We start from the raw sequence: 16,675 nt of genomic DNA, 5'->3' as shown, positions 1-16,675 counted from the left end.
CAGCCATGGGAAAAGGAAATACAAGCGTATGTAAGCACCTGACCATGAAGAAGAAAACACCAGCAATGACCTTCATGTAGTAAAGGTTCCTCATATCGTTCAAGTTCACCCATTTTACAGTGAGAACACAAAAGTAGGAAGCTGTAGTCAACGATAAGAAAGTTTTCCCCAACGATAAACCAGAACGCCAAACATTGCAATGCGACAAGAAACCCTGAAAAAGTACCAATTATAAGAAACTGTTGCATTTAATCTCAACAAAGTATTGTATATGTTTTGAAATTAGTTTTATTTATTTATTTTTTTTGCATCAGGATACTGAGACCAAAGAATAGATGTTAGGCCATAATGCAGAGTGACATGTTTGGAGTAAAGCATGGAAGGGATGGAGGCTTAGGTTTGTTTTGAAGCCTCTTGCAGTCAATGAGTCGACCATTGAGTCCTATTCTATGATCACCAGCTGCAGTATTCAGATGACCGAGCCTGCTTTGAACGCTCATTTTTTCAAATTGAACGCTAAAAGCACCTAACAGTGCACCAGAGTGACCAGGAGTCTTTGTATTATCAGTAGCAACAGAATACTCAACACAGCATCAAATCCATAACAAAAACTCCAGATTCTCAGTCAAAGTGCAGCTCTAGTGCCGACTCAGATGAAATGTTTTTCAGTAAACTGATCCAGTCCTGTGAAGAACAGTAGGTCAAGGGGTCAGCAACGGCCATGTTGAATAATGTCAAGACTGTGCCACAATGAATGGAAATGTTGAAGAGTCTGAAAACTAAAGTACAATGAATTCTCCAAACAGGCTTCACAGATTTAGGTTTTCCCGCAGCTTCTAATAACCGGATCTTCTCTCATCAGTCACGATCGGCAAAGGCCAACAACGTCAGGCTGCCGCAGCACCAGACAAGCATCAGTCGTTTCCTTTATTCAAAAATTTCATTTTCAGTCCAACGCGCAGCTGACACCCGCATTCTTCAGCTCCGCGCGCCGCCTCCGCATTTTGCACCCGCTCCGTTTGGAGGTTCTGATTGGCAGATTTTGTCAAAATGAACGCCAGTCCAAATCTCCTTCAGAGAGGTCAATAAGATATTGCAGAAAGCCTGAATAATGCATGAGCAGCATCCAGTGTGCTTTATGAAGTCATGGGAATGGAGTCCCACAGGTGGTTCGCACTTTTCTATAGAGCTGATTATTCGGTTGGAGCAGAGCGTCTGTGTCACTTTATGACGACTTCGTCTCAAAACTGTCCACACTTGCCAGATCGGTCTGTTATGAACTTCCACAGGAAACTAATTAAGGGTCTCAGTGCCTGAAATAATGGCCAACTTAGTTGCTTTCTAAGCAATTTTGGGCAAGTTGCATTTATAGTTAGGCTCCTGGTGCATCAAGGTATTCTGGTCAGCAATAACACAGCAATAGTCATTTTTCCCACATACGGCCATATTTAAGATTTTCCTTAAATTCATTGATTGCTCGCATCATTTGTTCCTGATGACTTATTCTGTATTGCAGAGATCTCTGTGACTGTCGCCTCACAGGGGGCATATGCAGTGATTAAAATATTTGCCACAGTAAGTAGAGCACTTATGTAGCACAGCATGAAACGGGTCACGACTGTTTGGTTCATCAGAAACGGAGTCACTTCAATGTGAGCTGAAGAGAACATTTAATTCTATTACACGTCTGTAAATGAACCGTCTCTCTCTGGGGTCTCTGTCTTGCAATGTGTGCAGGAAATGCGTTAGGCTGCATCATATTGACGTCATCACATTGTGTAAGTTACGGTCTCTATATTGTATCGAAGGTTTTCCGATCCAGGTCGGTTTTATACTGCATTGCAGGTTCTTTCATGACATTCCAGCTGATTTTCATTTTCATTTTTCAATCATTTTCTTGTCATTTGTTGGACTGGATCCAACAAAACCGAGGTTAAATCACTCAGGAGGATTGTTTACTAGTTGGGCGAGTTTTTAATCGGTTGCACTCGATTTCATCTGGAGGAGTGTCAAAGCAAACGGAGCCGGAAACCCGAGGCGCACTTTGCCACACTTAACATGGTGTACTCGGTTTTTTGTGTGTTTTTTTTTCCACATTACTGTACAGAGATGTCTTTCTTTCCTTTTCCTGGAAGGTTTGGGGAAGACGAGTAGCTCCCTTTATGACAAGCAAGAGAACATTTCAAGGTGAAAGGTTTTCAGTTAACGCTGAGCGTGCAAACCACCAGGGAGCGAAACTCACTGGAGCAGCAAGGCTCAGGCTTTCCCTGTTCTGCTGTAATTATGGTGATTATTAATAATAGCCGCCACCTTCACACATTAGCCATGTTGCCTCGAGGCTGAGCTGATTGGCACCTGCACTGGGCCAAATACTTTGGTTAAATAAGAAAACCTTGTGGCCCTGCAGCCAGCTGGGGAGGTGCAGTGAGACGATTGTGAGGCTTCAGTGTGAAGGAAGGAAGGAGGGAAGGAAGGAAGGAAGGAAGGAAGGAAAAAAGGAAGGAAAAAAAGAAAGAAAGAAAGAAAGAAGGAAAGAACAAAAGAAAGAAAGAAAGAAAGGAAGAAAGAAAGAAAAAAAGAAAAAAGAAAGAAAGAAAGAAAGAAAGAAAGAAAGAAAAAAAAAAAAAGGGGTTCTGACCGGCAGCTGGAAGTTGATGAATGTCTGAAGGAGAATATTTCTGGCTTTAGAAGGCATATGCATAAATATGAGAAGGCCAACACACAGAGCGAGCTGCATGGCGTTTCTCTACCGCTAGCTAACAATCCGCCCTGCTACTACAGACGGGAGGCAGCGCTCACCACCACAGGCTGCTTCTGGGATGTGCACACACAGGTGCTCCGGCTTAGAAACCGTGCATCACAAAGAACCGCAGTGGCGTTCGCGGGCTTTGATCTCAGCTTCAACCCGCCGCTTGCTTTTCTCGCCACTGTTATCAGGAATTATCTCAAATCCTGGCTGTTTAATGGAACTTTTTGATATAAATGTTAACGCCTTCCCAAAATTTGAGAGTTTGATCGTCGTGACGGGGGGCACAAGTGATGTCTTGTGATCTTTTGGATGCTGTCATGCTTTGACAGCAAGACACTTGACTGGAAACGAATAATTACTTCAGATATTTACAGGCGAATGAATCGCATCCAGCATAGAAGGTTTTGCATTACATTAAGCAAACATTTTTATTGGTTGACAAGAATCTGCAATGTACTCTGGTGTAAAACTGCCAAAAAAATAGATACTTATTATACAGTAAGAGAGGATCTACACCACACACCAATCTAAAAACCATCATCTACACAAAAATAAATAAACCACTGAATGACACTGCAACACAGCATTTGCAGTACCTCAGTATGATTCAGTGCTTCACAGGTCAGCAGTTTTCTAGGGAATATTTAAATAAGCATAAAACAATCCCTTAAACACCGAGAGGTCCAGCATTAGCAGATTAACAGCTTATTCTACTAAATGTTTGCAGTCTTGCAAACATGGCATTCTGAAAGACACGTTGGTCTAAAATTCATGAAATAAGGGAAGTGTAGAATTTACAGTGTTCTGCTCGTGTCCAGGTGCATCACTGCTTTGAGACGCGACCAAATAATGTTAACGTTTTTGGTTGAGTAAAAGAAATCAGCCAAACATCTGGGGATGAATCTGAATCGAAGAGACGGCAGTGGGAGCTTTCAGTTTCAGGCATCCACCCTCACAAGTCAAATGAACTCTCTGCACAGTGAGATGAAGCAATGTCACCGAGCCATGGCGTGCTGTGGGCGTCTGTGAAGCAGTGCCCATGTGCAAATTACTCATGTTGTAATTTTTGAAATTCGCCAATGAATCCTTGGCAGACTGGTTTATTGTGCAGGATATTGTCTTAAATTTGCAGAAACGTGGTGAAGGAGAATTGCTTTCCTGTGGTATCATCTATCCTGACACCACTGAAATGAAAGATTGACACGAAACGGTGCAAAGAGGAGGTCAAATGTCATTAGCAAGACATATAAATTGCTACAAATAAATCGATCCAAGAATCTGCTTATGCTGCCTTATGCACGACCGACTCATATTATGTTTACACTTTGCAACTCTTAAAATACTCGATAGGCACAATCATAATAACTCTTATGATGAACATCTTCAACATAAGAGCCTGTCCTTCACACCCCACTATGAACACAAGGTGTTCAACTTGTTCTGATCGAAGTCCCAGGACAGTGTGTGCAAACATTCACCGCAGCACCTGTTGGTGAGACGTCTCCTCGTGGCGACAGCAAAGAACCGACTAGAGGTGCTCGGATCCAGGATGCCTGCATGTCCTCTATACTCAGTTTTTTTTTGTTTTGTCCGAGGGCGTTTTCTGTTGATGTGGGGAGAGAGCTGCAGACTGAGAGGGCAGGTGCAGGTCAAATGGAGGTTCAATTCGTACATCAATACAGTTTCTTTGATATGTGTGAAGGAGGGCAGGTTGCATATGCGTGTGTGGGTGTGTGTGTGTGTATTAGAGAGAGTTTGTGTGTGGCCTTTGAACTCTCTCTGGTGTTTAAATGCTTTTATAATTCACGGGTCAAAAATGACCCGTATCACAATCCGTGTGCCCTAGTGATGCACGGCTCACACGGAAACATAAACAAAAACAAAGTGGCACTTTTTCTAATAACGGGGTCAATTTAGAAAAAGTAATAAAATGTCAAGTCGTAAAAAGATACTTTGAGGTATTTTTTTCTACAGCCAAACATGGTAAAGGGTCACTTTTGACCCGCAAAACAACACAAGGGTCAAAACACGACACCTGCAGGTTTTCTGGCACCTTCCTGTTGGGGTATCATGCTGCAAGCCTGCTGAAGTCCACACATTTCTCACTTTCTTGCACCGTCTTATCATGCAAGGGGGGAAAACAAATCCATAATTGATGACACTGTGGCTCAAAAGAAGAAGGCTGACACTTGCACAGACAGCGAGGAAGGAAGAACCGACTGGAGTTTCTAGAGAACTGAAAAGGACAGTGAGAATGACCAATCGGTGCGCGCGTTTATCGCCTGGAGCCAGAGATAAATGGAACCAGGCGATTTGGTGGAACCAGGTTCTGGAGCGGGAACCCGGTTCCACTCAGTACTGCAGTGCTGCATTCAAGTTTGCTTGATAAATCACCGTATGTTGATGCTTTTTGCGCATTAAAGAACTATATGTTACCGGTTTTGACTTGCCTTCAAATTCTCCACGCTCGCTGGTGGCATCGGGTTTGTGTATAAATGCCTTCTATTTATATTTTTAAATGTCAGAGTGTGTAAACAAATTGAGCAGCAAAATCTACTTCATGTACAAACAGGTTTTGAATGACATGTTCTTATAACTGCCAGTATCTTTAATAAAATGTAAAATTTGTTGTGATTTATTGCAGCTCTAACGAACACTGCATAGCAACTGTTTTCCACAAAGCCACATCCTTCCTTAGCAAACATCTACATCAAAAGTTTAATCTTTCAAGTGTTTTCAGATTTTCTTTTGCAGTTGTGTGTTTTGGAAAAGTTTGGATTAACCAACTACTATAATGACGATATAATTTTTTCATTTATCTAAACAGTTGCTGCGTTTGAGAGCTAAACCACATGCCATGCTGTGTTATGAATAATTTGCCAGGGTTGTTTAGTGGCGTCGGAGCAAAAGTAGAGCTGACGCTTTCGCACAGAAAATACTTTCTACGTACAACGTAATGGTAAAACGGCTTAACCCTGAGGTTAGATTTCGCCGTCATTTCATGAATGACATTAATTTGGCACCAAAAAAACAAAATGTTAATTATAGCTTTGTTGGTGAGAACAAAATTGGTGTTTTTGTTTATTTCCCCTGTTAATGGTTCTGATTTTGTTAGGAAAAAATGCATTTGTAGAATTTTTCATTAGTACCACCTTTGGAAAAAAAAAACAAAATGGCCATATTCTTCCTGCCGGTGCTGAATAGCTTATTCGCAGCGGCTGCAGTCTATCTTTTGCTTTTGCAACTTCATTCCAAGTTGAGTCAGAGTTGCAAACTTAAGATATTATCCTTGAATTAAGTCAATACAAAAAAAAAGTACAATTATAAGTATATTCCTGTGATATAACTTGAACCCTGGAATTTGTTGGTAAGCAGTAGCAAACACTGTTAGCCAATCCTGGTCAATGCAATTTCAGCTAAAAATAATAAGTTTTAAGGCAACAAAAGCACATTAACATTTTACCTAAACGTCTAGCTTTAAATATAGTCGACTTATTGCAGTACGACTGAAAGCCAAGTTGGTATTCAATGAGAAAAACATAGATATTCAAGCACATGGGTCTGTTTAGCTTAGCTTTTTTTAGCTTATTATTCCTGCACTGCAGCTCCTGTGTAATACACATCAATACAAAGGTGATTCTACTGATGTTTTTATTGTTATCGTTGTAGCTTAGAAAAAGACGCAGCCGAGTCGCCACGCCCTTCGATGGCGTCCCGGCATCTTTGAGCAGTTGAGAGACAAAACAGACAGATTTGTTCAAAAGTGCTGGGTTTGATAAACAGATGCTACCAGGACTCACTGGTGGCACACATCCGCTGCTCTGTTGCTCTTCTTCCACCAGCACCACCAGATTATGTTCACTTTCAGCGAGCAGCAGGAGGCCGACGCGTCAAAGTCTGGACAAAGCATGGCTTTCAGTCAATCGGAGAAAGTAAGCTCAGTCGATGGTAGGTATGCATCACGGGATCAAGTCAAGCAGCCAAATTCACAAAATGTTGCAATTCCTTTTTAAAAATGGAATAATCGCTTGAGCACACAATCGGTTGTTTCGAGGTGTCATTGTTTTCATACTCCGAAATAACGGAGAAATCGCACTTTGCTTCCGTCAGAGTATTGCTGGATCCATCCTTGTCTGATTTCTTTGCCTTATTTATTTATTTATTTATTTATTTGCTTTTGCTTATCCACAGCAAACACCTGCACTGCACTCATAGGGTGAGAGGAAACTCGTGTTGGCTCAGAGATGACTTCTGGGTAGGAGTGAACAAAGAACAGGAGGCAAGGATTTTAGCTTTCTATTTTTAAATATTTCAGCAAATGCTCTGCTGTCATTCTGCTACTTGTCTCCGCATGTATGCTAGCATCTCAGTAAAGATGTTATGGATAAATGGAAGTTCAAATTAAAAACTTGTTCCGTTTTGGAAGAAGGTCTGTTGCTGCCTGTTTCATTATAGTGTGTGCATACAGGGATGAAGGGTGTAGAATTCATGCTGATTGACTCCATGATAACGATATGTTACTTTTGCTATGTCACAGGGTTTTATATATATATATATATATATATATATATATATATATATATATATATATATATATATATATATATATATATATATATATATATATATATATATAATCAAATAATAGTGTGGGCTTCTGACGGTTCCAACATGCGTAGTTTCTTGAAAGTAGTTTTAATCTTTAAAAAAGCAAAGAAACCGTGTGGCTAATTTGAACTTTTCAAATGAGCTTCTTGAGAGATAAACTTTAGTCATTCACCTGCCACATTGCCCCTCTCAAGCCCGGCAGTTCATTCCTCCTTTAAGTGCAGGTTGCTGGTTGGATTGGTTCATGTGTCAGACGGCGTCAGAGAAAAATCTGTCTTGCGGCAGGGGACATGAATGTTTGACTGTGCGTTGGCTGCTGCATTGTGGATAAAAGAGACACCAACAGAATGAAGAGATTCGCTATGCACATCGCCTGGGGTGGATTGTGCCAGTTGCTAAAGAGGGAGACGATTTTTTATTATTTTTTTTCTTCTTCTTCCCATTTCTTTCTCGAGACCAGATCGAGCTTCCTCGAAAACTGACACTTTGGCTCAATGCTGCTACGGGTAATCTCCAATAGTATCACCCTGGAAGCTGCAGCGGCACATTTCACATTTAGCATTTATCCCCCTCCCCGCTCCTCTCTGTTTTTTACCCCCTGCTGCCGTGCTCTGGCTTCCCCTTGGCAGAGCTGTGCAGCACTCTGCAGTACCTGCAGTTGCTCAGCTAAAGGGCAAACAGACAAAGAGGCAGCGGCGATTATCTGTGTCTCATCCAGAGGCAGCGTGCAGCAGTCGTCTATTATGGAGCCTCTATGTGATGCCGGAGCCTTTTCACAGGAGCCACAAAAGACTTGAGATTATTGAGATTCCCCTGATAGCTTTGCCATTGTTAGCAATATTAATATATTACAGCGAGTGTGAAATATCTGTGCAGCGAACCTGCAAAACAAAGCAACCGTTGTGCCGCTGCACGCCCGGCTAACGCAACCTGATAAACTTGAAGCGGTGGCTTACGCGGAGTCGGGCAAACCAGCCCCTTTTGACTTCCAGCTACCGTCACACGTGCTCAGGTTGCAATGAGCCAGTCGGGTTTGGTTTTTCTCAACTCTTCAATGGCGGGTTGAAAAGATGGCGATCGACGCGCATCACAACCCGGTCCGGTGTTTTCATCGTTTGAAGTGATTTATTCTCCATGTGGACCTGACTGAACCGTTCAGGTTCAGTCAGGTGATGTGTTTAAAATGTGAACTCCAGCTAATCGGCTTCACACCACATTCTTCAAACCAAGGTGCGAAAAGGTTTTCTCTAGAGCCAACAGAAACACACAAAACACATGCTAATTTAGTTGCTAGCACTGTTTACAGTGGCTAAAAGTCTTTTAAAGATATTATTCTTGTCACTGCGGGGCCAATTAAATGGGAAGACAGTGAAAAGATCTTGTTATTTTACACTTAAACACTGCAGCAGTTCTTATGAAATCAAAGTCTATTGTATGAAGTTCTATTTATTTGCCAAATCAGCCAGTGGGGCCGACAGGGAGGGTGAATCAGATCAGTTTAACACGTCTATATTTAAGTAGCAAAAGGAAGTAGCTCCTGAACTGTTTGGTGCAGTTGACAGATTGCTCCTCTGTTCTCCAACAACCCGCAGTTACATAAACACTGAGGAAGCCTCAGCCATTTTTAAATTATTCAACTGGTGTCATTTTGGAGGCTCGGAGAAAAGAAACATGACTTTTGGTCTCCATGTTCTCATCCGGCAGAAAAGACATAAATGATTTGTAAGCTGTGAAAATCCTGTGACTGGCTGCCAGCTGCAACCTGACAGTGGTGATCCTTTTTTTTTTTTTTTTTTGCTTTCTGGCCATTCCTTCATTCTCGTCCAATCACAGAAAATGAGATAGGCTATACTAACACCGGACATAACTGAATTGAATAATTCTGTTCTTTTTTTTTTTTTTTTTTGATAAACATCAAGAAAAGTACACAGAAACAACCTGAATCAACAAGGAGCACTGCAGTGTCCGCATAAAATACACACACGTTCAGCCCACGTACACAGACATTCCCCGCCGTGGTTCAAAGTAGTCGACAATGTCAGATAGCCAAGTGAAAAATATATATTGAACGTAAAAAAAAAAACAAAAACATAAAATAAAGATTACAGTCTCTGTAAGAAAGAATGCAGGGGGTCCAAGATCCTCCAGAATTTGTCCGACTTTTTGATGAAGGTCATGAGTCGTTTTTTTCCGACTGAAACAGTCGCAGAGGTTCGTGTTGTCCGCCTGTCGGGGCCTGTGGCGCCGACCCGCTCAGCGGTACGTTTCTCGGCCAGAAATGAGACGATTGCAATCAAATGTTTGGTGTCTGAGTTAAACGGCGTCTGACGCATAATTCTGCTCTTAACAGAAAACTAGAAATTCACAGTTTGAGTTGAGTAAATCTTTTATTTTTATACTATAAATTTTTTAAAACCTTTTTTTATTAGAGTGCTCACTCCTGGATTGACTTTACGCTGACTGCTGATTCTTTATTACATGTTTTGTCTGTATAAGCACACGCCTTCATATCCAACATTCATAACGGCTCACTGTTATTTCAGCACGCAAAAAATTAGGTGCCAAAAGAAAACTTCAGCTGGTGTCACTGAATATTGTGTTGTAGCTTGCAAATCGGAATCAGGCAAAAAGCTCATAGTGCAATGCACAATTATACTATTAGAGGCAGTATAAAAAACAAAAAAGAAAGAAAAAAAATCCAACTCTCCTTCATTAATTGCTACATACCAGTTTTGATTGAGTGAATGGTGTTTTACAGCAAGTTAATTACGTGTAAAGTGGAAGTTTAAAGCAGAAAAGGATTATCGCGGCTCCAAACAGGAACAATCGGCGGCTGATAAAACAGCCGATTGTTTGATAGCAGTGATTTCAGTTGAGGCAAAAATGCCTTTTCCTCCTCCCCCTGCTCTCTCTCTTTTTGGTCTCCATGTTTGAATGTGTATTAATTAGCGGTTTTTCAACTGTAATTGGTATGTGCCACAATGCGCGCACGACTCTCTGCCTTTATTTTATTTGATCCTTTTAATACAGAGAAAAAAAAAATTCAAAAAATAGTGAGAGTAATTATGAAGAACCTTGAATTAACTGGAATGAAGCGCAATAAATTCATGGCTGCGGAGACGGTCGTTCAAAGCTCCAAAAAAAAAAAAAAAAGGAGCCGCGCTCTAATTCTGGGCGTTCAAATCGCTCCGCACTCATCACAGGTGACTGTCACCGACGCGTCGGCGCTTTTAAATTGGCTCTTTTTATTTGCAGACCCACAAAAAAAAAAAAAGATAAATTATATAAAGCAACGCAATTATAGTCACGCTGCCAAGAGTGACTGAGATAACACGAGTGAGAGTCACTGTGATGGCGAAGGGCTACGCTCTCTTTTTGTCACATAATATGGAAATCATTTCAGCGGGTTTGATCTCCCCGAATTTGCATAATGTCTGTGTGGCTGAGCAGCATGGGTGGATACTTATCACCTGATACTATATTTTGAGTTATTCTAATAATTAAAGGCAATGGCTTCCCTCCTGCGCGTGCTTTATTTGGCCTGATTGAGCGATTGACATTACCGTGCTAATACCGCGCCGAGCGAAGCGCGCATGGCGCATGGCGAGGAGGATAATGATGTCGGGGTGGCGCCGCACACTCTGCCCGTGATGGAGTGACTCATTTCCCATTAGCGGGGCCTGATTCCGCACGGCTTCCTTCTTGCATAATGCCCCGGCGACCGTCTGTGCCGCCACGCCGCTCCGACTGACACCTCTTAGCCAAACCCACGAAAACGGAATAGACACGGAGCCTCGCTGCTCATCGACATTCGGGGGGAATCGCCCTCGCCCTGCTTTTCATGTAGGACAACAAAGGCACCATTTGTGCACATCTGAAACAGGACTGAGAGTCGAGGAAGGTGGGGAGACTTTCAAAATTGAGCCCCTTAAGCTTTAGGAGCGATTTGGTTAAGGAGAGACGTCAGCCATTTCGGTTCGCTCCACATAACGAAGACAGTCATTTCAGCTCAATTAAGTGCTGGGTTATAGAGAGCTCTGAAAAGTTTTAAATAAGGCCAGAATGTCCTGATCTTGTCCCCCCTTCCCCCCCCACGTACAAGTGAAAGAGTGTCTCACCCCAGTCAAATTGAAAAATTTAGGATTTCCCCATTAAATATTGAGTTTCTTTTGCAAGAAATGTTCACAGAGTCAGTTCTAATCTCATTAGAAGATCTAAATGCGTTTTCCAACTAAATTTCCTGGGACATTTTGGATCGTGTCCAAACGCTTCAATTTCAGACTCATCTGTCCAAAGACAATCACTTCAGGAGTCCGGCTCTTTGTCCATGTTCTCTCTGCAAATAATTAAATGTCACTCTGAAATTATTATTATTTCTTTTTCTCAGCAAGCAAAAGGTTTCCCACTTGTATACCCCTCAGCAAAGTTAAATTTGTCCATTTCCTTTCAAATTATACAGGCATTCACTTCCTGTCATCAGTCCAAAGAGCCAATTGTTGGTTCTGAAATGACATTTTGGGGTTCGTGGAGACTTCTTCTTTTGCTATCTTGTTTGCTTTCGGGGTCAACTTACTTAGACAGCCACACCCGGACACCTTGGTTGTTTGGATCTCTGACTTGTTTTAGTTCTTAAGCTGCTACGGTCGTCTTTACAAAGGCCTCACGCTGTTCTTTTGATCGTGTGACAACATAAACTTAACATCAAGATTCGATATGCAAAGGGGATGAACAAGAAGAAGCTGCAATATAAACTCCAGCTGGAATGTACTAGTTCAGGGAAGAAAAATGAGCAGAATAAAAATCAGGCATATGGAAGTCCGAACAGACCCAGTGAACGTTGAACGGGTTCACTTCAGGAATCAGCTCTGCATCCTCCTCTCTTGCTTTCAGCTGACGGACGTCCCATCCAGTCGACACCAGGCCTGTCGCAATGACATATTTTACTGGGCAATGAATTGTGGCGGAAGTTATCGCGATGAACAATAATATTGTCGCTTTGAGACTATTTTCAAGCAATATAACGGTAAAGGAGTAATGATATATTGAATTTTAGTTTAAAAAAACTGGAACTCTAAGTATCCAAACAACAGAAAAAAAAACATATTAAAAGAATTACAAAGTCTTTGTAAACCAAATTGACAGCTAAGACCAAAACACCAGATTGAAGTCTTTTATCATCGAGGTTTGGTTAGAAAGAGAAAATTGTGCAAATAAAAATGGCCGAACTTGTTTTAGTTTGTCACGTTTATGCACGTTTCTAACTCCAGCCTGAACAAGGTGAAGGTTTGTGCGCTATGGAAGACAATACTGTCTTGTTTCACTGAGAAAGCTCACCCGCCACCAAATGAACTGTTTCCCCAACATCCTATAAATAAGGTTCTGGAGACGCTTGTTGATGCACATGGAACCATGATGCAACTCAAACTCACTGGTTATATAATTTTCCGAGTGAATTCAACACAATTCTGCCAAATTTACCACACTGGAAAGTCCACAAGACAAGCGAAGGCCTAAACAATCGCCTGGATCGACGCCTGGCTAACAAACAAACCACAGTTTGTGAGACTGGATCGTCGAATGTCTGACCAGCTGGACTGTGCTCTTGTCCATTTCTTTTCACTCTGTGTTCCTCAGACGTCCAGTACAAGCCAGAGGTCTTTCATCCACACAAACACGTGGACGGCTCCACGTTTGTTGCATCAGAGATTGGCAAAGAGGACTGGCAGACCACTTTGTGGAGTAGTGTGGGGGGGAAACGTCATCTTGAATGTGGAAAGAAACAAAGGAGGACTGTCGATCTCAAGAGAAGCAGGAATAGGTGGGAGGCGAAGGTGACAAAGGGGCATAGATACACCAAGACAACAGTCCAGGACGGGAACAACTACAAGAAGGAGCAAAACAAAGTGTATGTGTCAGGAAAGCCTCGGTCGTTTAGGCTTTAAAGCAAGATGTTGTTGAGTCTGTTGAGTGAAATTTAATCTGCCATTGTGTTTAGGGTAATAGCATCACAGTCAGTGACTTAAAAAGCTGAACAAGCTGATGAGGAAAGCTGGGTCTGTTGTCGTAGAAGAGCATCTTCTTTGAATCACTTTCGTACAAAAACACTCCCATTACCTTCTACGAAGATTCTCTAAAGAAACATGAAGTAGTTTTAGTTAGTATGACAACAGTATGAACAAAGTAATTGCATGCTGGTGTTTTTACCACTTTATTTGAATTTATGTGTGACGGTTTCACAGCTCAATACCTCCATATAACCTACTTTGTATCAAACTTCATGCACAACTAGAACAGGATGTGTGAGTGTACACATACCAAGAAACTAGCTGGTTTAAAACGAACATCATTGGGCGTGGTTGGTGAGGATCAAGAGTGGAGAGATCGGAAATCTAAAAGGTGTTCAGAAATCAGTCAAAACAAGAAGGGGCGGTTAAGGGACTTGGGGGAAGCGTCAGATATTAGCGAGCACGATGAGCGCTCGACATATCTGGATCGAGGTCACTTTGTGGGTTTGTGTCATTTTGTTTGAGGTCTTGTGGTCAAGCGGTGGTGTCAAATGTCAGTCATGATTTCTGAATGTCTCTGAATACTCCGTCGGTCAATACAAGTCATTCACAGGGTTTCAACAAGTGCTGTTCAGTCCTTTGCTCAGAGGTGAGTCTCATTGACAAACCAGAAGCTTGTGGTTTCCACTCCTGTGAAAACCACCGTTTGGGGAGTTACAATATTCTGACTTGTGATCTGTCTGTGTCAAAAAATATAAAACTGAAAAGGAAGAAAGATTTTCCTACTATATATTTCCTAAATGTACAGTATATATATTTTGTTTTTTATTTACATCTAAAAGTCACTTCTAGTGTGTTTTCTTCTTATCATGTGACTTGTGTGATTTGCTTTGAATTCTGTTTGATAAGAACCTTTGAAAGGAAGAAACCAAGCATGCGCATGTGCACGGCTGCAGAAGCTCCTAACAAACTGGAGAGGCGTGTACAGATGGCCAAATTTATGCCACACAGGTCGGCGGCAGTGCAGAGAAAACCTGATGCGTCTATGATGCAGTGACCGTGTCCAGTGACCTTTGCTCACAATTCAGACGGACTGCCAGGCCGCCCAGTTCATAACGTTGCCACTTATTGCATTCGGTGGTCGTTCCAGATCGCCAGATCCTTGCAAATTCAATCACCGACTCCTTTTCGCTCGTCTGCATGCGTACCAAACAACGGCGACTTTAAGCCGTAGCACAACAACGTGACCGAATTTGCGACATGACAGTGACAATACAGCGAGCCAGTTCAGCCAGGGATTATGTTTTTAGATGTTCAGTAAGTAAATATATTTTACTAAATTCAGATAAGAGGTAGAATTCAATCTTTCTACTCCTTTTCAAACAGAAAAGTAGCAGTAAAAAATATATATTTTGTTCTTGGTTATGTATGCACATGTTCTCTTTTCTACTGATTGCTTCTTCTATTGTTTTTTTAATATACTTGAAATTAATAAATACAATGTTCTCCTTAATAAATGTCCAACGGGTTCATAGACGTCAAGGCTAAATTTGATAAGTATGTGGTTTAAAAGTGGATAATTTTCATATTAAAAGGTTAAATGTCCTATGACTGCATCCAAGTGGTCAGATAATAGCTGAATTAACACGAAAGTAAGTCAGTTTCAAGCATACAGCATACTGAGGTGAGCACAGGACAGACTCATTCATATTCTGCCTTTGTTGCAATAGTAGTTTAATCAATTTTGCACTAGAGGCATACATTCATATGCTTGTATGCCTCTACTGCAAACAAAAATTGCATGTTGTACATGTCCTAGAAATGTGTTGCAGTTGTCTTTAATGGTTAAATTATGCTCACCACAATGTCATCTGCAAAGCATGAAATCCCTTCCTCCCAAAACTAATGAACCAAAAGGCAGATGCACCACGTTGGAATGGAAGTAAAATTATTTTTTTGGCGTTTTTAACAAAGAAAATAAAAATACATGAAAAATAAAGAACTCAAACTCCCTGACTACCTGACCTTTGAGTGAAGATTAGAAAGCAACGCGATTCGAATGCTTCCTCCACTTAAAGCATGCATGATTTAAAAGATGGACTCGTGGTTCAGCAAACACCACAGGCCAAAAGAGGGAAGCCAAATGGCAAAGCAACAGCTAAGGTGGAGCTTGTTGGCTGGGAAAAAAAAAACATAAAAGCAGAATTTTCTCTGTTTCAGAGAAGCAAAGAGAGAGAGAGAAAATAAATTTACAGCCCACTAACAGGCACTGAGAGGAAGACAGCGGCCCATCTGCCTCTGATCACAGCCCATAGAGAGGCAACACTTATGCCGCTCTGGTGTGGGGTTCGGCGTAAGCTCCTTTGTACCCGGAATGAATAAGAAGATTCTTCAAAATGGGTTGAGAACCCAGAGATAAGTTAAAGGCTTAATGACAAAACGTGTAACCATGGCATTCATCTGAGCGGGGCTCCTTAACTCTTCCGCTGCTTGTTGCTACAGGAGTACTCGAGATAAGCATTGTGCCAATGCTCTCAGTGGATCTGCCCTGCTTCTACCTCTGAAAATAGCACTATAAGGAGGTCTTCTTGAAATAGTCTCGCATCACATCCTGGCACCTCACTTCCACGTACCGCAGGGCCCGCACATGCCGCACATGCCGCACCGGCGTTCGGAGCCCAGATGAGGTTCAAATGATGGACGGCACCGGCAGGCGTAATGATGTTTAAATTACAAACGGGTCACTATCGCAATGTTTTCTCCCTCGGGGCTGTCGGAGCGAACTCATTTCATAAACACAATGATCCCTAAAATATTCATAACAAACAAGAAAATGGGGTCAGACGCCCTCCTCCTTCTCATCTATCACATTTTTCTTTTAAGCACATTTATTACGCCCACTAATGACTTATAGGATCACGGCGTCACAACGACGCCTATAAGGGTTTGGTCTTTCGCCCGTGCTCCGACAAATTGGAGGTTTCGTACAACAAAGGCAGGAATTATAATGGTATGCAGCCGAGACAATTTGTATCGAGGCTGATAGTGCACTGAGGACAATGATAAAGTACTGTAATAAAATTCAAACAAAAGCCAGTGAGACAGAGGAGAGGAGACTTACAGCTCGGAGAGTTGGAGGTGCTGGAAGAGCTGCCATTTCAGGGTGGTTAGCGGGTTCTTCGACAGGTTTCTGTGGGGGGAAATAAAAAGTACAAGAGAGCCATGAGTTTAATTGTATTCATAATTACCCATATGTCGACTTGTTTGCTGAACCTTTTTCTTGCATGAAAATCTGATGTATTTTTGGGGTTTG

The 16,675-nt window shown here is 41.8% G+C and overlaps 1 protein-coding gene across 3 annotated transcripts in view; it reads right to left on the bottom strand.

Annotated features, from left to right (window-relative positions):
* The window catches only part of ntrk3b (neurotrophic tyrosine kinase, receptor, type 3b), a 234,833-nt gene that overhangs the window by 123,354 nt on the left and 94,804 nt on the right, over positions 1 to 16,675 (bottom strand). For all 3 annotated transcript variants that reach the window (XM_055044969.1, XM_055044970.1, XM_055044971.1), the window contains exon 4: positions 16,484 to 16,552. In XM_055044969.1, the coding sequence (XP_054900944.1) occupies positions 16,484 to 16,552 (69 nt within the window). The remainder of the gene's footprint in view (positions 1 to 16,483; positions 16,553 to 16,675) is intronic.

This window comes from Poeciliopsis prolifica, unplaced genomic scaffold, assembly GCF_027474105.1.
Source record: "Poeciliopsis prolifica strain line A6 unplaced genomic scaffold, Auburn_PproV2 SCAFFOLD021, whole genome shotgun sequence".
Classification (NCBI taxonomy): domain Eukaryota; kingdom Metazoa; phylum Chordata; class Actinopteri; order Cyprinodontiformes; family Poeciliidae; genus Poeciliopsis; species Poeciliopsis prolifica.
Note: the sequence above shows the minus strand (reverse complement) of the source record. Positions and strands in the feature narration are given on the sequence as shown.